Below are 20,704 nucleotides of genomic sequence, written 5' to 3' on the forward strand. Positions count from 1 at the left end.
GGTGGGGACACCATGAGTTGGAATCAATTGGACACAACTCATTTGGCTTTAAAATTAAGAATTTCAAGACAGAGACAGTAGAGGGTACACACCTTGAAGCCAGCTCTGAGTGTGAGCAATGATCCCTATCTTCTCCTCCCCTTGCACTCCTGCCTTCAACTCTGATAACACAAACAGCCACATGAAGGATCCTTCCAACATTCTGTCTTCCCTGTCCCTTGTTTTGTTTTATCTTTGGAGCCCTGGTGGCACAGTGGTTAAGAGCTAGGGCTGCTAACCAAAAGGTCGGCAGTTTGAATCCACCAGCCAGCTGCTCCTTGGAAACCCTACAGGGCAGTTCTACTCTGTCCTATAGGGTCGCTAGGAGTCAGAATGGAGTCAACGGCAACGGGTTTGGCATTTTGGTTTTTGTCCCTTTTTGGTTTTGCCTTAGCATCAACAAGATTTTCCTGCCCCCCTCACATAGTTCATCTGCAGAACCTCAGAGATCTCAATCTCAAAGCATTCCACTCTGACCTCCAAGACCTGGCCTGGCTCCTATAAAATGGTAATAGTAGTAATAGCAGTGTCCGAACCTGTCTAACTTCAGGTGGTATAACTAAAATCACCATCAGCTTTGTGTTGATGGTGACTCCTATGAGGTGGAGGTCAGAAATACCTCCACTCTCCAACCTTTTTACCAGTTCTGACACCAGCTGTCCCTGCCATGGCAATATGTCTCTTCAGGGTTTGATAACCCATTGCAACAGCCACACAGAACTCATGGACCCTACTTATATTTAAGTGGTTTATTAAGGTAGTGTCAGAGTACAACTCAGGATCAGGATCAATAGGCTACACCTCGGGACCAGGAAGCATGTAGGCCAAGTCTCCCTTCTTCAGTGCAGGGCAGCTCTGACAGGCCTCCTCGGGAACTCATTTCACCACAGTTCCTGTCTCCAGTGCTTCCATTCCAGTGATCCCCTCACTCAGAGTTGTCTATTCCACCAGTACCACAGTTTTTCCCTGTTGTAAATCTCCAGCCCCCTCATGCCCCTTTATTCTATTCCTAGAGGCCATTGCCCAACACTGTCATTGCAAATACACCATTAATGAATTAAATTGTGTCCCCCTAAAATATGTGTTGGAATCCTAACCCTTATACCTGTGGATGTAACCTTGTTTGGAAATAGGGTTTTGTTACATTAATTAGATCATACCAGAATAGGGTGGGTTCTAACTCTAATCATTTTTGAGTCATAAAAACATCAGATTAGACACAGAGACACTCTCGTGCACACACGTAGTGTCATGTGAGGACTGTCTACAAGCCAAGGAACCATGGAACTCCCAGGACTACCTACAAGGAAGGAATCAACACGGCCAAGATCCTGATTTGGACTTTTACCCTCCAGAATTGTGAGAAAATAAATTTCTGTTCTTTAAAGCCACCCACTTGTGGTATTTCTTTTACAGCAGCATTAGGAAACTAAGACACACCCTTAATGCTATTGTGTCAGCCTGGCAAAGCACTAATCCTCAAACTTGCCCGCCCAGCCTGCACTAGCAGCTGAACAATGCTGGGGAGACTGCACTGTCTTGACATTTATAACTTCAGATCCCAAATGGACCCTAATACTGCTAGTCAATTCTGCCTCACTCCCTAATAAATTCACATTCTCATTCAAAATGGATATTCTTTCCTCAAATCTCTGAGGCTAAACCATCTCAGCTGATGACCTCAAATCTCTAACCCTTCAAAAAGAAAATAGATGTCATTGAGAAAAGCCACCCCAGCTTCCCCAACACACCTGCAATTGGAGCCACACTGCCTTCCCTCCCATTTCAAGAGAAAACAGCCCTGCTTCCAAGGTGAAGGCCTCACCTGAGCCCTGGATCCCAACCATTCTCTCCTTCCCAGGGATTTTGTTCTTTGGTTATTCCCATTCCCTCCTTCATCAATTGTTACCCCTCTCTGAGATTATTTCCACTGGCATAAAAACATGTTTTAACACTTCTCTCCCCTCTTTTAAAACCTTTTAAAAAGGATTCGAGTCATACAAAGTGTGTTCTCTGACACAGTGGAGTTGGAAGTCAATAACAGATATATGGGAACTAAATTTAGAAACTGTATTTGAAAACTAAAAAAATACACTTCTAAATAACCTTGAGTCAAAAAACATACCAAATTGGAAATTAGAAAGTAATCTGAACTGAATGAAGTTCAAAACACCACATACCAATGTTTGTGAGATGCCACTAAAGCAGTACTTAGAGGGAAATTTATGCACTTAATACTTGTATTAGAGAAGAAGAACTCAAATCAATGACCTCAGCTTCCACAGTAATAGAAAAAGAGCAAAGGAAACCCAAAGTAACCAGTAGAAAGGAAACAATGACCACAACAGAAACCAATGAAATCAGAAAGGCAATAGAGAAAAACAACCAATGAAACCAAAAGCTGGTTCCTTGAGATAATAAAACTGATAAGCCTCTAGCCAGAAAAGTAAAAAAAAAAAAGACACAAATTACCCATTATCAGGAATGAGAGAGATGGCATCAGTATAGATATTAAAAATTTTGTTGTTAGCTGCCATACAGTCAGTCCCCAACTCATGAAGACCCCATGCACAAAAGAACAAAAGGCTGCCCGGTCCTTTAGATCAAACCATTATGATCCATAGGGTTTTCACCAGCTGATTTTCAGAAGTAGATTTCCAGGCCTTTCCTCCTAGTCCACCTCAGTCTGGAAGCTCCTCTAAAAGTTGTTTAGCATTCTCATAAAAAAAATCAGACTTAATGGTCTGAGACTAGAAGGACCCCAGAGGTCAAGGTCCCCAGACCTTCTGTTAGCCCAAGACAGGAACCATTCCCAGAGCCAACTCTTCAGACAGGGCTTGGACTGGACTATGGGATAGAAAATGATACTGGCGAGGAGTGAGCTTCTTGGATCAAGCAGACACATGAGACTATGTGGGCAGCTCCTGTCTGGAGGGGAGATGAAAGGGTGGGGGGGGGTCAGAAGCTGGCCGAATGGACACAAAAATAGAGGGTGGAGAGAAGGAATGTGCTGTCTCATTAGTGGGAGAGCATCTAGGAGTCTATAAAAAAAAAAAAGTCTATAGCAAGGTATATATAAATTTTTATATGAGAGACTGACTTGATCTGTAAACTTTCACTTAAAGCACAATAAAAAAATTTTTTTTAAGTTGTTTAGCATCATAGCACCATACAAGCCTCCACTGACAGATGGGTAGTGGCTGCATTCAAGGTGCATTGGCTGGGAATAGAACCTGGGTCTCCCGCACAGAAGGTGAGAAGTCCACCATGGAAGACATTATGAACAGTTGCATGCCAACAGAATGGACAACTTAGATGAAATGTGTAAATTCTTTGAAAAATACAAACTAAGCTCACTCTAGAAGAAATAGACAACCTGAATAGTCCTGTATCCTTAAAATAAAGTTCCAATAATCTTTATTGGGAGGGAGGAAGAAAGAAATACTGGTTGAGGCACATTAGGGACCACAGGAGCCCTGACCCACCTTCCTAACCTCAGCAATTGCCTTGACTTGATGAAGAATGTGCAATCAGGGTGACAGAGGCACATGAAGCTCAGCGTGGGAAAAGCAGAGTCATGATGAAATTGCAGATCTCTAGATCTCTAAGGCACTAATCAAACACAACTGGACTACACTGAAGGATAAAGTGGGTGGGGAGTTCTATTTTGCACCCACACCTTGACACACCTTTGGGACTTCATTTTTCAGTTGAGCTTTGTTTGTGGGTACACAGCCCTGATGGGGAGAAGCCATACCTGAGTGTGTTTGCTTATTAACTATGGCCTTGGACAAACCTAAAATGTAGGCTCTTAGCACCCATATGGGTTAGGGAAGTATTAGATAAAAGCATTCCAGCACAGGGTTTGGCATACAATAAGAGATACATAAACACTCCCTCCCAATTGGAGGCACACTGGGCATCACACAGAGCTGTGGTACCCAGCCCACCCCTAGAAGTCTAATCACCGAACACCTTTTTTCTCTTATTCTCTCTCATTTCGAGTTTCTCTTAAGCAAGCAAGGGGACTTATGTCCAGGGAAGCAGTTACCATGTCTAAATAATTTCATTGCACCATAGGAAAAAGCAGACATTCGCATTTTGCAGTGTACAACAGGCTCACACCCAAGAAAATTACTCAGCGCTTGTTTTTCTGCTTTTGGGGTTCTCCCGAAATAGTTTCTTCAGCCCAACTCCCACGAATTTCTAGCCCCTGCTGACCCACTGCTGACTGGTTTTGCTTTGGGGGAGACACACCACTCGACCATGCAGACCACTGCTCACCTCAGAGGCTGGACCAAGAAATGGGTGAGTGTGTCTCCGCGCGCCCCAAGGCGCAGAGCAGGGAGGGGGGGCGGAAAGGGATGGGGCGTTGCGAAACCTTCGGCAACAAACAGCCCCTCCTCTGAGGGGAGGGACCGAGGCCCGGGAGCCTGATTTTCCAGAAGTCGCTTAGGATCCCAGAACTTAGTTCTGGGCTGCTTCTCGGACTCTGGCAGACTCTCCGCGCAGGTGCCCCGCGCGCCTGGCACCCGGCCATGTCGTCCTGCAGCCGGGTAGCCTTGGTGACCGGGGCCAACAAGGGCATCGGCTTCGCCATCGCGCGCGAGTTGTGCCGGCAGTTCTCGGGGGACGTGGTGCTCACCGCGCGGGACGAGGCGCGGGGCCGCGCGGCGGTGCAGCAGCTGCAGGCCGAGGGCCTAAGCCCGCGCTTCCACCGGCTGGACATCGACGACCTGCAGAGCATCCGCGTCCTGCGCGACTTCCTGCGCCGCGAGTACGGGGGACTAAACGTGCTGGTCAACAACGCAGGCATCGCCTTCAAGTGTAGGTGCGGGGAGGTAGGGACCCCTGGGGTGCTGAGGGTTCCGGGAAGGCGCCCCCACCCGCTTGAGTGATCGAGAGGGCGGCTCCCGCCTCTCGGGATGCACTGAGCTTTCGCCTCCCGCAGGCGGGTTTCGCTCTGCGTGGAGCCACCGAGGTGACTCGCTTTGCGAAAGGCTGCCGCCCGCCGGGCACAGCGCGCCCCGCCTGTCTCCTGGCCTGTGCGGGCCTGTGCGGGCCTGTGCGCGGCCCGGGCCTCCCGGAACTGTCAGCGGCTGCTGTTTACAAGAAAACCGGACTCCGGGGAGGGGGCCACGCCCTGCTAAGCTCATCTGCTTTCACGCAATGACAGAAACATTTTCTCCTCGAAGCATCTCCAAACTCACTTTGGGCTTTCGCTTTCCTTGAAAGGGCGCATTCACAGATGCCAGAGGCATCTACTCAGGACAGGAAATGCAGTGCTAAGACAGGACCCGCGCTCTGGCACACTGGAGAGGACGTCAGACTTTGTTTTATCGAGAGCGTTGATAGGCTCTTGGAAAAAAGGAAGCGAATCTTGGCTCCCTCCCCCAGGGAGCTTGTTTGTTATCCAACGTCTAAGTGCGGTTTTGAATAGTGTCTTCTTTTGGGGGGGGGGGGTGGAGGTGGAATCAAAATTACTAATTCTAACTAGTACTTAATTAAGAAAGCTGTTAAGCTACCACGTGCTGGAGGGTACAAAGAAATAAACAGGCTGGCTTCACACATAACCTAGGGTCCAAGAGACGCGTGCCAGTTCTAAGGCAGAACAGAGTAAAGTGAACCATTCTGGAGCGGAAGCCGCCGTCTCCCGGGCCCTCACTATCTCCGGGCACTCGCACCTGCAACTCTGTCCGCGGGCTTCCCAGGATCCCACCTGGGAGCAGGGCGTAGGAGAGAGATTGGTGGTTAAATACTCTGCTTCCTAAGACGTCAGGTGAGACTGCTGATGTGAGCTCAGAGCCCTTGCTCCTGGAAGAGCAAGCCTTGGACCAGCAGCATCTGCATCACCCGGAGACAGCCCCACACCTGCTGAATCACAAACTGCATTTTCACAGGACCCGCAGGTGCCTCCTATGCACGTCAAGTTTGAGAAGCAGTGGTCAAAGCCAGGGGTTCTCAAAGTGAGACTCGCAGATGAGCAGTTGCAGCATTACCTGGGAACCTGTTAGAAACTCTTAAGCCCCAACTTAGACCCACCAGTTGCAGTGGAGTCGATTCTGATTCATGGTGACCCCATGTGCGTCAGAGTAGCATGTGCTCCACAGGGTTTTCAGTGGCTAATTTCTGGGCAGTAGATCGCCAGGCCTTTCTTCTAAGGCACATCTGGGTACAGTCGAACCTCCAACTTAATCTGTTTGCAGCTGAGCATATTAACCATTTGCACCAAGCAGGAACTCCCACTGCTCCCAGACATGCTGAATCAGAAACTCTGGGTAAGGCTCAGAAATCTGTTTTTAATTGTCCTTCCAGGTGATTCTGATACACACTAAAGTTTGAGAACCAGCGACCAGGTGGTTTAAACATTGTTGTAAAGTTGGCTTGTTTTTCTTTAATTTTTATAAGGTAGGATCCACTTGGTCATATGAATTTCAGGATAAATATATGACTTTCTCTTTGTTTCCTTCTCTTTGTGAAAGTTGATGATCCAACACCCTTTGACATTCAAGCTGAGATGACACTGAAGACAAACTTTTTTGCCACGAGAAATGTCTGCACTGAATTACTGCCAATAATAAAACCTCATGGTAAGTCCAGTAAGTATGTGGACTGTCCAGCTGCATTAGCAAAGAGTGAACCCCAGGCTCCTGGAAGGGGCTGCCCACAGGAATCACCCCAGGGTGCCATTTCTCTTGAGGGAAAGAACATTCTCAAACTATCTATCTTTAGTTTTAAAAGATACACTGTCTTGGGATCTATGTCATGAACTCAATGCTAGCATGATAGGGAGTTGTTGCCATGGAGTCGGCTCTGACTCATGACGACCCCATGTACAATAGAACAAAACACTGCCTGGTCCTGTGTCATCTTCACGGTCATATGCCTGAGCCCATGGTTGCAGTCACTGTGTATTTTGAGTGCCTTCCAATGTAGGGGGCTCATCTTCCGGCACTATGCCGGACAGTATTCTGTTGTGCTCCATAGGGTTTTCGCTGGCTAATTTTCAGAAGTAGATCTCCAGGCCTTTTTTCCTAGCCTTTCTTAGCCTGGAAGCACTGCTGAAACCTGTCCACCATGGGTGACCCTGCTGGTTTTTTGGAATACCAGCGGCATAGCTTCCAGCATCACAGCAACATGCAGAGCCCCACATACATACAGGACAGCAAACTGACAGACGAGTGGTGGGATAGGGAATTATAAGTTCCAAAAGGCTCAGTCTCAGCTAGTCCTTCTCCAAGGTGACGGGGCCAAAGGTGGCTCCTCTGGGGGACCAGTGATAGTATCTGTTCTAACATTATACCTTTCTTCTTGCATCAAATTTTGTAAAGCTGATTCAGAAAATCTGAGAGAAATTTTATTAGGAAATATCCTGGCTATACCCCACCCCCAGCCCCAATTATTCAATACCCACTGCCATTCAGTTGATTCCGACTCCTGGCAACCCTACAGGAGAGAGTAGAACTGCCCCACAGGGTCTCTAAGGAGCAGCTGGTGGATTCGAATTTCCGACCTTTTGGTTACCAGCTGAGCTCTTAACCACTGCGCCACCAGAAATCCAATTATTCAATGCATAATTTTTATTAATTTTTCAACAAATATTTCTTGAGTGCCTGCCACAAGCCAGGCATTATGCTGGGTGCTAGGGACACAATGGTGAACAGCAGGAGTCAAGAGCAATCCCATCCATGGGCTCTAGTGGGGAGAGGGCCATTCATCAGACTCATACCTGTGAAATTACCACTGCGGGGACGGGGAGGAGAAGGATGACTTCCCTGAGGATTTTCTTCCCCAAGAAGTCAAGTGTGATTCTTAGGAAGAAGTCTGTGCTTCTTATTAGAAATGCCACCAGTGTTCCAAATACCAGCATAGTCACCCATGGTGGACAGGTTTCAGTGGAGCTTCCAGACCAAGACGTTTAAAATGTTCTTGTTAGCTGCCATCGCGTCGATTCTGACTCGTCGTGATCCCAGGTGTGCAGAGTAGAACTGTGCTCCGTAGCGTTTTCAAGACTGTGACGTTTCAGAAACAGATCACCAGGCCTGTCTTCGGAGTCACCTCTGAGTGGGTTCGAACTGCCAACCTTTCAGCTAGTAGTCCAGGATTTCACCATTTACACCACCCAGGGCCTCAATTTTAAAATATCAAATTAATATTCTGAATAAGGATCATCCCTGGATTCAAAAATCTTAAAGTCTAAAAAAGTGTATGGTGAAAGTTGCACCCTTACTCCTGTCCCCCATCTGCCCAGGTCCCACCCCAGCCTCCACGGAGAACTCTTCTTAGTCATCTAGTGCTGCTATAACAGAAATTCCACAAAGTGGATGGCTTTAACAAAGAGAAATTTATTTCTTCACAGTAAAGTAGGGTAAAAGTGCAAATTCAGGGTGACAGCATCAGGGGAAGCCTTTCTCTCTCTGTCGGCTTCTCATCAATCTTCCCCCAGACTAGGAGCTTCTTTGCACAGGGACCCCAGGTCCAAAGGACACGTTCTGCTCTTGGCACTGCTTTCTTGGTGGTATGGGATCCCCCTGTCTCTCTGCTTGCTTCTCTCTTTTATATCTCAAGAGATTGCCTCAAGGCACAATTGGTCCTGTAGACTGAGTCCTGCCTCACTAGCACAACTGCCACCCATCCTCCCTCATTAACATCATAGAGGCAGGATTTACAACATATAGGAAAATCACACAATACCGGGAATCATGGCCCAGCTCAACTGAGACACACATTTTTGGGGAGACATAATTCAATCCATGACATCTTCCATTCATTTCTCAGTGGGAAGCGAGCAGAGAGAGCCACAGGCAGAGCTGCAGGTGCTGATTGTAGGACACCTTGAGCCAGGTGTACAGAGTGGGTGAGTGTTCTCGGCCAAGAAGGTGGTGTTTTAAAACGCAAGTCTAAGCAAATACGAAGGCATATCCTTTTTTGCTTTTTTTTCTTATACAAAGGTGACAATAAGTATAATGCTCGCCACCTTGTTTTTGCACATGATACATCTGGGGCCCTTTCTGGATCAGAACAGAGAGCCTCTTCATTCTTTTCTACAACTGCATTGTACTCCATTGTATGGGTACCTCATGCCAACTATCAAGGAGTCTTCTCCCTGACACGTTTTAGGCTTATTTTAGAATCATCAAATTTGAGACCTGCAGGGTGCTGAAGAAATCTTGTGTTCCCACCCTGACTTTACAGAGAAGGAAACTGAGGCCCAGAGACATGAACACAAACCCAAACCAAACCCACTGCCATAGAGTGGATTCCAACTCATAGTGACCCTATGGGACACAGTAGTACTGCCCCCACAGGGTTTTCAAGGCTGTAATCTTTACGGAAGGAACCCTGGTGACACAGTGGATAAAGCAATCGACTGCTCACCGAAAGGTCAGCGGTTCGAAACCACCAGCAGCAGCTCTGCCGGAGAGAGATGTGGCAGTCTGCTTCCGCTGAGATTTACAGCCTTGGAAAACCTATGGGGTTGCTATGAGTCCGAATTGACCGGACAGCAGTGGGTTTTGGTAATCTTTTTGGAAGCAGACTGCCACATCTTTCTCCCACAGAGCAGCTTGTGGGTTCCAACCATTGGCCTTTCAGTTAGCAGCAGAGTGCTTAACAACTGAGACACCAGGGCTCCTTACATGAATACCCAACCCACTGCCATCAAGTTGATTCTGGCTAATAGCAACCCTACAGGGCAGAGTAGAACTGCCCCATAGGGTTTCCATAGCTTTAAATCTTTGTGGAAGCGGACTGCCACATCTTTCTCCTGAGGAGGGGCTGGTGGGTTTGAACCGCTGACCTTTTGGTGAGTGGTCGAGCCCTTTAACCACTGTACCACCAGGGCTCCTTACATGAACAAAAAGCCAGGTAGTAATAGAGCTGGAAATAGTATCCAGGTTTCCTGACTTCACCACTCAATCAAATCACGGTAATTAGTTCTACTGAAGTAAAAAATTATAGCACCAAATGATTGAAAACAAAGCTATTTCAAAAGATAATGGAAACCTCTGGGGGAGGGTGGGGCCTCAGGGATCAACCCAGAGCAGGTGAACCACTGTCTTTAATCAGCTTCTGTAACAGGCTCTTTATCAAGTGGTGACTAGGAGGAACCTGATGTAATTTGGGAAGTCACCCTTTTTAAAATGTAGTGGTCCAGTTGGGGAAATTCCTACTCAAAGGCAGTGTGGCCGCTGTCTTGAGCCACTGTTTGGCAACTTAAGCATATATGAATAAAGATGGCATGAGTCTGAAGCATATAAAGTGCTCCTCACAGCTGTTAGTTGGTGTCATATTGATCCCATGTACAACAGGAGGACCGTTGTGATCCACAGGGTTTTCACTGGCTAGTTTTTTTTTTTTTGGTTTTCAGAAGTAGATTGCCAGGCCTTTCTTCCTAACCCATCTTAGCCTGGAAGCTCCGCTGAAACCTGTTGAGCATCATAGCAACACACAGGCCTTCACTGATAATGGGTGGTGGTTGCCCATGAGGTGCACTGACTGGGAATCAGACCTGGGTCTCCTGCATGGGAGGTGAGAATTCTACCACTGAACCACCATGGCTCCCAGCTGCGTGCCTACTCTGCTTAAACTCTTCCTAGGAGCCTTCCAGGTGGGGACGCCCCTATAGTTAGCAACAAAGTGGCCAATCATGGGCAAGCCTTCCACTTGCAGGATATTAGAGTGGGGTCAGAATCTCATCCTCTAAGCTCTGGGTTATTGCTCATGGTTCCAGACATGAATTTTATTTCCCAAAGCAGGAATCTGAGTCGCAACCCATTAAGAATGTGTGTGACTTTTCAATAAACCTTAGGTTTACCTGGGGGGCAAAATGCTGAGCATCATTGTCTCTCGATGTATAGGGAATCACTCCTTCTCATACAAAACTGATTGGAAAGCTATTCTTTATTTAGTTTTATACCATCACTTTAAAGAAAGTTGTTAGCTTGCTTATTTGTGCACAATTGGGTAAATGGGTTAGTCACTACCAAGCTAGTCAGGGGAGTAACTTGCCCACTCTTTTTGGAATGACTGCAAGGTGTTTCAGAACAGGTGGGGCCACCTGGACCTCAGCAGAAGGTGGGGTCTCAGGGCTGACTGGATGCAACTGTTGAGGCCAAGTGTTCAGAAAAAAAACGAAACCCATTGCCATCAAGTCGATTCTGACTCACAGCGACCCCTCAGGTCAAAGAGGATCCCTCCCCGCTTTGTTATTGTTAGTTGCTGTGGCATCGACTCTGACTCATGGCATCCCCATTTATGCACAACTGCTCCGTAGAGTTTTCAATACCATGACCTTTTGGACACAGATGGCCAGGCCTGTCTTCCAAGGCGCCTCTGAGTGGGTTGGCACCACCGACCTTTCTGCTAGTAGTGGAGCGGCTGTTTGTGACACTGAGGAAATAGTAGGAATTTTATCTCCGCGGAAGGCATAGAGTAGCTCCTGCAATCTATTTTTCTTTTCTTTCTTCCTCTCTCTTTTAAGTTTAATACCTTGTAGCAGCCAAATGATTGAGAGTAAAGCTTTTTAGAAAGTAATGAAGAACAGGGCATCACTTGTGTACTACTCCTGGCCAAATTATTAAACGGAATCTAATCATGAGAAAATCAGACAAATCCAAATTGGGAGAAAGGCCACCAAATACTGAGCTAGAGTCTTCAAAAAGGGCTTTGTCCTTGTCAGCTGCTGTAGACTAAAGAGACAGAACAACTAAACACCATGCATGATCCCACATCGGAGCTTGGATTAAAACAAACAAAACTCTAAAGGGACGTTATCGGGACGACTGAGAAGATGTGGATATGGACTATGCATCTTATAATAGTTTTGCACAGTGATAAAAGTCTTGAGTGAGATCACTACTGTGATCATGTAGGGAAACACCTTTTTACCGTAAATATGCTAAAGTATATAGGGTGAAGATTCACTACGTCTGCAACTTAGAGCGAGAGAGCAAGCGAAAATGTGGCAAAATGTTAACAGTTGGTGCCATTAGGTGAAGGGTATATGGGTGTACATTCAACTAGTCCTGCAACTTTTCTGTAGGTTTCAGATGTTTCAAAATTCACAGTTGGGATATATGTATTACCATTAATAAAAGAAAGAAAATATTGAAGAATCGTGGGGTCCTAGGAGATGAGTGAGGTCCTACTCTTCAAGGGCAGAGGGAAGATGTCTTCATACGGGGTTCGGGCCCAGTAGAATGTGAAGCACTCCCTGCTCCCCCAAGCATGTATCTGTGAAGAATGCCACTCAGAAAATAACAAAATCCAGAGAGATCTGGTTGAAGGCAGAAAATACAGACTCAGAGTAATACGTAAGAAAAGAGCTCCAAGATGTGAGCTTCTGTTAAGGTGATGGCAAAATTCTGGAATGGCTAATGGTGACGGTTGTACAGCACGCTGAGTTTAATCAGTGTTGCTGAGCTGTACGAGTGAAGACTGCAGAAATGGCAAGTGTTCTGTTACCGATACACTTCTCAGAAAAAGGAAAGAAAGAAAAGAGCTCCCAAATTAGTGTTTTTTCATGCTGGGTAAAATGTGTAAATGCAACATGTTTACTGGTTTTGGATGTGCATAAATGCTTCAAACTGTTGTATAGTTTTTGGTCTGTATATTTGTTTTTATGGACCCACTTATCTCTTTAAACAAACCAGTTGCCATTGAGTTGTCTCTGACTCAGGGCGATCCCATGTGAGTCTGAGTAGAATTGTGCTCCATAGGGCTTTCCATGGCTGGTATTTGGAAGTAGATTGCCAGGCCTTTCTTCCGAGGCACCTCTGGGTAGACTTGAACCTCCAACCTTTTGGTTAGCAGCAAAGTGTATTAACTGTTGCACTACCCAGGGTCTTCAATTGTCTCTCTTTTTAAAAAATTTTAATAGGCTATTTTTTATTGCAGCTTTAGGTTCTCAGAAAAATTGTGCAGAAAGTACAGAGAGTACCCATCTGGCCCCACCACTGCAGTTTCCTCTATAATTAACACCTTGCATTCCTATGGTACATTGGTTACGATTGATGAACCAATATTGATACTGTTTCTGTCATACATTCCTATGGGTTTTCTTTTTATTATTGTAAAAACATAGATAACACATTTGCCATTTCAATGTTTTCCACGTGTGTGGTTCAGTGACACCAATAACATCGATCTTGTTGTGCACTCATCACCAAAATCCATTGCCTAATTGTCTCTTTAGTGTTGTTGTTTGGTACCGTCGAGTCACTTCTGAGTCATAGCGGCCCCATGAACGACAGAACAAAACGCTGCCCAGTCCTGCACCGTCCTCACAATCGTTGCTATGCTTGAGCCCGTTGTTGCAGCCACTGTGTCGATCCATCTTGTTGAGGGTCTTCCTCTTTTTGGCTGACCCTCTGTTTTACCGAGCATGATGTCCTTCTCCAGGGACTGATTCCTCCTGATAACACGTCCAAAGTACGTGAGACATAGTCTTGCCATCCTTGCTTCTAAGGAGCAATCTGGTTGTACTTCTTCCAAGACAGATTTTTCGTTCTTTTTTTATCCACGGTATAGTCAGTATTCTTTGCCAACACTGCAAGTTCAAAGGCATCAATTCTTCCTTATTCATTGTCCAGCTTTCACATGCATATGAGGCGACTGAAACACCATGACTTGGGTCAGGCGCACCTGAGTCCTCAAGGTGACATCTTTGCTTTTCAACACTTTAAAGAAGTCTTTTGCAGCAGATTTGCCCAATGCAATGTGTCTTTTGATTTCTTGACTGCTGCTTCCATAGGTGTTGATTGCAGATCCAGGGAAGATGAAATCCTTGACAACTTCAATCTTTTCTCCGTTTATCATGATGTTGCTTATTGGTCCAGTTGTGAGGATTTTTGTTTTCTTTATGTTGAGGTGTAATCCATACTGAAGGCTGTGGTCTTTGATCTTCATCAGTAAGTGCTTCAAGCCCTCCCCACTTTCAGCAAGCAAGGTTGTGTCATCTACATTTCGCAGGTAGTTAACGAGTCTTCCTCCAATCTTGATGTCTCTTTAGTAGCTGTGAATTATTAGTAGTTTATTAACTATGGCCAGAAAAATTAATGAAAATTAAAACCAGGATGGAGAATCAACCTATTCCACATGCGCAATTATCCATCAGTAAGGGTAGGTTTCACCACCCATCTGTCAGTTTGTCGTACTGTGGTGGGTTGCATGTTGCTGTAATGCTGGAAGGTATGCCACTGGTATTTCAAATGCTAGCAGGGTTACCCATGGTGGACAGGTTTCAACAGAGCTGACAGACTAGGAAGAAAGGCCTGGCGATCCACGTCTGAAAATTAGCCAGTGGAAACAGGGGTCAAAAAAAAAAGTTAAAATCCACTGGTGTACAGATTTTATGTCTTCTGGAATAATTTTTTATATCAGCAATTAAGCCTGAGCCATGACTTAGTTGTGCATTTGGTATATTCAGCCAATGATGGTTTATCTGGGACACGTTTCTCTACTTTTGTTGTTCTGTTTCAGGTCGTGTGGTGAATATCAGTAGTTTACAGGGTTCAAAAGCTCTGGAGGACTGCAGTGAAGACCTGCAGGAGAAGTTCCGGTGTGAAACGCTCACGGAGGAGGACCTGGTGGACCTCATGAAGAAGTTTGTGGAGGATACAAAAAACGAAGCCCACGAGAGGGAAGGCTGGCCCAGCTCAGCGTACGGTGTGTCCAAGCTGGGAGTCACGGTCTTATCGCGAATCCAGGCCAGGAATCTGGATGAGAAGAGAAAAGGCGACAGGATTCTGCTGAATGCCTGCTGTCCCGGCTGGGTGAAGACCAGCATGGCTGGGGATTACGGCTCCAGGACTGTGGAGGAGGGGGCCGAGACCCCTGTCTACTTGGCCCTCCTGCCTCCAGATGCTACTGAGCCTCACGGCCAGCTGGTCCAGGACAAAGTGGTCCAAAACTGGTGAATGTCTGCTTTGGAGTTTAAAGCTTAATAAATATCTGTGGAATGAATGAATGAATTCTGATTCCATTTCTCTCCACTGAGAAGAAGTGTCAATTAGAATCTCCCTGCCAGAAAGGTTTAAAGGTTTATCTCTGGAACAGGACAATAGTTTCAGGGATTCATCCAACCTTCATGGATCCAGGAATTCTGGAGCCCATGAAAATTTGACATTCTGTTCTACATTTTCCACCTTTTGACCAAGATTCTTCCATGGACTCTTTGATCAAAATATTCAGTAATGGTAGCTAGGCACCATCCAGTTCTTCTGGTCTCATGGCAAAGGAGGCAGTTGCTCATGGAGGCAATTAGCCATACATTTCTTGTCCTCCTCCGCCAAGGCTGTAATCTTTACATAAGCAGACTTCCACATTTTTCTCCCACAGAGTAGCTGGGGGGTTCAAACTGCCAAACTCTTAGTTAGCAGGTGAGTGCTTAAGCACTGTACCACCAGGGCTCCTGTGTTAGGCTGGATTCTTTAGAGAAACAAAACCAGTGAAGCATATATATATCTATATATGTACGTATACATAGAGAGAGAGAGCTTTATATCAAGGAAATGGCTCACGCAGTTGTAGAGGCTGAAAAACCCCAAGTCCGTGGTTCAGGCTTTAGGCTTCTCCTGGCTCACATAGCTGCAGGGGCTGGTGAACCCAAGATCAGCAGGTCAGACAGCAGGCCACTGGCTCACAGGCTGATGAATCCCAAGACCAGCAGGTAAGCTGCTAGCTCAAGTCCCAAGAACTGGAGGTCAGATGAGCAAGAGCCAGCTGCAGGATCCAGAGTGAGCAAAAGTCCACCAGCTTTGCCAGAAAGTCCACATATATCGGGTACAGGCCATACCGCTAAGGAAAGTCCCTTTCAACTGATTGGCTGCTCATAGCAGATCTCATCAAGACGATGATCACATTATATCAGATCTCATTATGGAGGTGATTATATCATTACATACCTGCCAAACTACATCATAACTGCCAAACCACTGAGAATCATGGCCCAGCCAAGTAGACACACAACCGTAACCATCACAGATTCCTTCCATAGAGATCACATCCAAGAAAACCATATGGAGAACTTCTACTCTGACACATGAGGTCACCATGAGTCAGAATCGACTCGACAGCAGCAGATAACAAGTTCCCAGGTGATGTGGGTGCTGCTGGTCCGGCACTTTGAGAACCACTGGTCTAATGAGTGGTCTTACGGCTCTGGGGTCAGGCCTCAGCCACCTTCCAGCTGCTTCTAGTTTATGCTAGGATGGTGATTTATCCTGTTTCCTTAGTTCTGTAATCCTCCTTTGCATCTCATTCTGTTTTATTACATCCAAGTACATTTTAATTGGTTCTTAGACTTGAGCATTATAGCTTGAAGAGCTCTGAGGAATTCACTTCTCGAAGGGATATGATTTCTTCCATACTGGGTCTTTCATCTAGGTTTTGTATTCTGTATGCCTACTCACTGCCCCTCCCTGCAGCGTGTTTGCAAGGAAGTCACGATATGTTTGCCAGCTTGTTCATGCTTTTGCAACTTTGTCCAGCCCTCTTTGATTCAACATAGGCAGATGTCTTCTTCTGGACCTGTCTGCTCCCCTCTGACTTATAGCCCAGGGTAATTCTTCAGATGATGTCCCTTTTATAGTTTCTATGACAGGTGGTTCAGTGGTAGAATTCACACCTTCCGTGAGGGAGACCCAGGTTCAATTCCTAGCCGATGCACTTCATGCTCAGCCACTATCCATTAGTGGAAGCTTGCATGTTGCCATGATGCTGAACAGACTAACAGGGACTAGGAGGAAAGACCTGGCTATATTCTTCTGAAAATAAGACAATGAAAACCCTATGGACTATAACAGTCCAATCTGCTACTGATCATGGGGAAGGCACAGTGTTTTGTTCTATTGTTCATGGGGTCATCAAGAGTCAGGGGCAGACTTAACCACAGCCAGCAACAACATGGCAACAGTGTAGTCCATGTTCACTACCTTCAAATGGGACTGGTTTTACACCAGGCCTCCTGGGTTCAGGTTACACCCTGTAGAAGAAAGACTTGGAGGCCAACTCATCTTATGGAAGAAGAAATTACTTGCAAGGAAGGTATACAAGGGGAGTCAAGACTTCAGAACGACTAGCTCACCAAACAACAGCAGAAATATAATAAGCATACAACAGGAAAAAGATACAAAGGGAAAAAAAAAGACAAAATTACCAAGGTTACTAACTTCGTGAAAACATCTTTGTTATGGATGAGAGTCAACTTTGCTAGGCCATGATTCTCAGTACTGTGTGACTGTCCACTATTTTCTCATCTGATGTGGTTTTCCTGGGTTGTAAACCCATCTCTATGATGTTATGAGGTAGGATTAGAGGCAGTTAAATTAATGATGCAGGACTCAATCTACAAGATTAGATTGTATCTTGAGTCAATCTCTTTTGACATATAAAAGAGAGAAGCAAACAGAAAGACAGAGGAACCTCATACCACCAAGAAAGAGCCGGGAGCAAGTGCATTGTTTGGACCCAGGGTCCCTGCAATGAGAAGCTCCTAGAACAGGTGAAGATTGATGACAAGGAACTTCCCCCAGAGCCGACAGAGAGAGAAAGCCTTACCCTGGAGCTGGCACCCTGAATTTGGATTTCTAGCCTCCTAGACTGTGAGAGAATGAATTTCTCTTTGTTAAAGCCATCCACTTGTAGTATTGCTGTCATAGCAGCACTAGATGACTAAGACGATCTTAAAAGTGGGAGAACAGCAACGTTGTCACTTGATTATCGTTTTCACAAAGGTAACATAACATCTTCTGACATCAGCACTACAGAAATGAGGATAATATTGTTTTCCACTAAGGACTCAGTAAAGTGCGGAGGTCCTCAAGATTTCATGTATTTGGGGACAAGGACTAAAGAGGGTAACCCTGTTATTTCTAGCTTATCACAGAGTACAGTGTGTTTATTTTTCTTGACTGCCAGACTTAATATGGCAGCAAGACAAACTGAAACAAGTTAATCACAAAAAGACAAATATTGTATGAGACAACTACTATGAAAGCCCATGAAAAGGTTTACACACAAAAAGAAACAATCTCTGATGGTTATGAGGAAGGGGAGCAGTGGGGATGGAAAAACACTTAATAGACAATAGATAAGTGGTAGCTTTGGGAAGGGTAAGACAGTACACAACACTGGGAAACCCAGCACAACTTGTACAAGGCAAGGTCATGGAAGCCGCATAGACACATTCAAACTCCCTGAGGGACCGAATTAACAGGCTGAGGGCTGTGGGGACCATAGTCTCAGGGCACATCTAGCTCAACTGGCATAACATAGTTTATAAAGAAAATGTCCTACATTCTACTTTGGTGAGTAGCATCCGGTGTCTTAAAAGCCGGTGAGTGGCCATCTAGGATACTCTACTGGTCTCATCCCTTCGGGAGCAAAGGAGGATGAAGAAAACTAGAGATACAAGGAGAAGATTAGTCCAAAGGACTAATGGACCATATCGACCATGGCCTCCACCAGACTGAGTCCAGTACAGCTAGATGGTACCCGGCTACTACCACTGACTGCTCTGGCAGAGATCACAATAGCTGGTCCCAGACAGAGCTGGAGAAAAAGGTAGAACAAAATTATAACTCACAAAAAAGACCAGACTTACTGGCCTGACAGAGATTAGAGAAACCCCGAGATTACAGCCCCTGGACACCCTTTTAGCTCAGTAATGAAGTCTCTCCCATGATCAGTAATGAAGTTCACCCTTCAGCCAAAGATTAGACAGGCCCACAAAACAAAACAAGACTAAAGGGGCATACCAGCCCAGGCTCAAGGACTAGAAGGCCGGTGGGAACAGGAAAGCAGGTAATAGGGAACCCAAGGTCGAGAGGGGAGAATGTTGACATGTCATGGGAATTGGTAACCAATGTCATAAAACAATATGTGTAATGTTTAATGAGAAACTAGTTTGTTCTGTAAACTTTCATCTAAAGTACAATTAAAAAATAAAATAAAATGGCAGCAAGACAATGTGTCAGTTTAGTTATCACAACCCTCACCTCATTTTTTCTATCCAGTTTGGGTGGAATGGAAACCCTGGTGGCGTAGTGGCTAAGTGCTACAGCTGTTAACTAAGAGGTCAGCAGTTGGAATCCACGAGGCGCTCCTTGGAAACTCTATGGGGGCAGTTCTGCTCTGTCCTATAGGGTCGCTATGAGTCGGAATCGACTCGACAGCAACAGGTTTTGCTTTGGTTTTTTGAGTGGAAGGAAATCACATTGCATTTCTCTTCCTTCACCCCATCTCTGTATATCCTGATTAAATCCAGCTTTTATAGCCATCTCAGGCCATAGCTCCCAAGACATTTTAATGACTTCTTGTCTCTTTCTAAAAACATTTTAATAGCTTTTGATACGTTTCCTGAGTACCTTTTGTACTTTGGTCTTGCTCTGCAGTACTCCAGCAAGTACTCCACACTTCTGTACTCCACAGCAATGTGATACATTAGGACCCGAGAGTAAGTTCACGAGTAAACAGGCCGAGCCCTTTCACTTACTCTCCTTCTTTTGGCTGTAGCCAAATCCCACCTTGACATTTTTATCGGCACATAGCCCACACGGTGGTGCTGTTGTTAGTTGCCTCTGAGTTGTCTGTGACACATGGCAACCTAATGTATAGCAGAACGAAATGCTGCCCAGTCCTGCGCTATCTTCTTCATCCATATTCACGATCATTGTATGTTTGAGTCCATTGTTGCAGCTATTGTGTAGCACTAAGGAGCCCTGGTGGCACAGTGCCTGAAGCGATCAACTGCTAACCAGCAGGTTGGAGGTTTGAAACCACTAGCAGCTCCGCGGGAGAAAGATGTGACAGTCTGCCTCCATAGAGATTTACAGCCTTAGAAACCCTATGGGGTCGCTATGAGCAGAATCAACTCTCCGGTGGTGGGTTTTCCACCCTAGGGGGCTCATTGTCCAGCACTGTATAAGACAATTTTCTGTTGTGATCCATAAGGATTTTATTGGCTAATTTTTGGAAGTAGATTGCTAGGTTTTTCTTCCTAGTCTGTCTTAAGCCTAGAAGCTCTGCTGAAGCCTATCCACTGTGGGTGACTCACTGGTATTTGAAATACTGGTGGCATAGCTGCCAGCATTGCAGTAACACACAATCCACCACAGGTGGGTAGTGGTAGGCCACGTAGAAGACCCTAAATTGTAAACCACTAGTTAGAACTACGTTATTTTTATGAGAAAGTCTGTAGTGGACTACCCTGCAAGTTCTATTCGAGAATTATCTCCTCTCCTCCCCTCTTCTTCTTCTCCATGTGTCATGGATTGAATTATGTCCCCCCCCCAAAAAAATGTATGTATCAACTTGGTTAGGCCATGTGTGGTTGTCCTCCATTCTGTGATTGTAATTTTATGTGGAGAGGGTTAGGGTAGGATTGTAACACCACCCTTACTTAGGTGACCTCCCTGATCCAAGGTAAAGGGAGTTTCCCTGGAGTGTGGCCTGCACCACCTTTTATCTCTCAAGAGATAAAAGGAAAGGGAAGCAAGCAGAGAGTTGGGGACCTCATACCACCAAGAAGGCAGTGCTGGGAGGAGAGCACGTCCTTTGGACCGAGAGTTCCTGCGTCTGAGATGCTCCCCGGGCATGGGAAGACAAATGACAAAGACCTTCCTCCAGAGCCGACAGAGAAGGAAAGCCTTCCCCTGGAGTTGGT

At 45.8% G+C, this 20,704-nt stretch overlaps 1 protein-coding gene across 2 annotated transcripts; it reads left to right on the forward strand.

Moving 5' to 3' along the window:
* The first annotated feature begins 4,460 nt into the window (after positions 1-4,460).
* CBR3 (carbonyl reductase 3) lies at positions 4,461-15,003 on the forward strand. Of its 2 annotated transcripts, none has more exons than XM_049874817.1 (3): positions 4,461-4,866; positions 6,522-6,629; positions 14,521-15,003. In XM_049874817.1, the coding sequence occupies exons 1-3, from the start codon at positions 4,578-4,580 to the stop codon at positions 14,955-14,957; spliced, it is 834 nt and encodes a 277-aa protein (XP_049730774.1). In that variant the 5' UTR covers positions 4,461-4,577; the 3' UTR covers positions 14,958-15,003. The 2 variants fall into 2 exon arrangements, with proteins under 2 accessions (XP_049730774.1, XP_049730775.1); XM_049874818.1 differs by lacking the exon at positions 4,461-4,866 and adding an exon at positions 4,887-6,317.
* The last annotated feature ends 5,701 nt before the right edge of the window (positions 15,004-20,704 follow it).

This window comes from Elephas maximus, chromosome 2, assembly GCF_024166365.1.
Source record: "Elephas maximus indicus isolate mEleMax1 chromosome 2, mEleMax1 primary haplotype, whole genome shotgun sequence".
Taxonomy (NCBI): Eukaryota; Metazoa; Chordata; class Mammalia; order Proboscidea; family Elephantidae; genus Elephas; species Elephas maximus.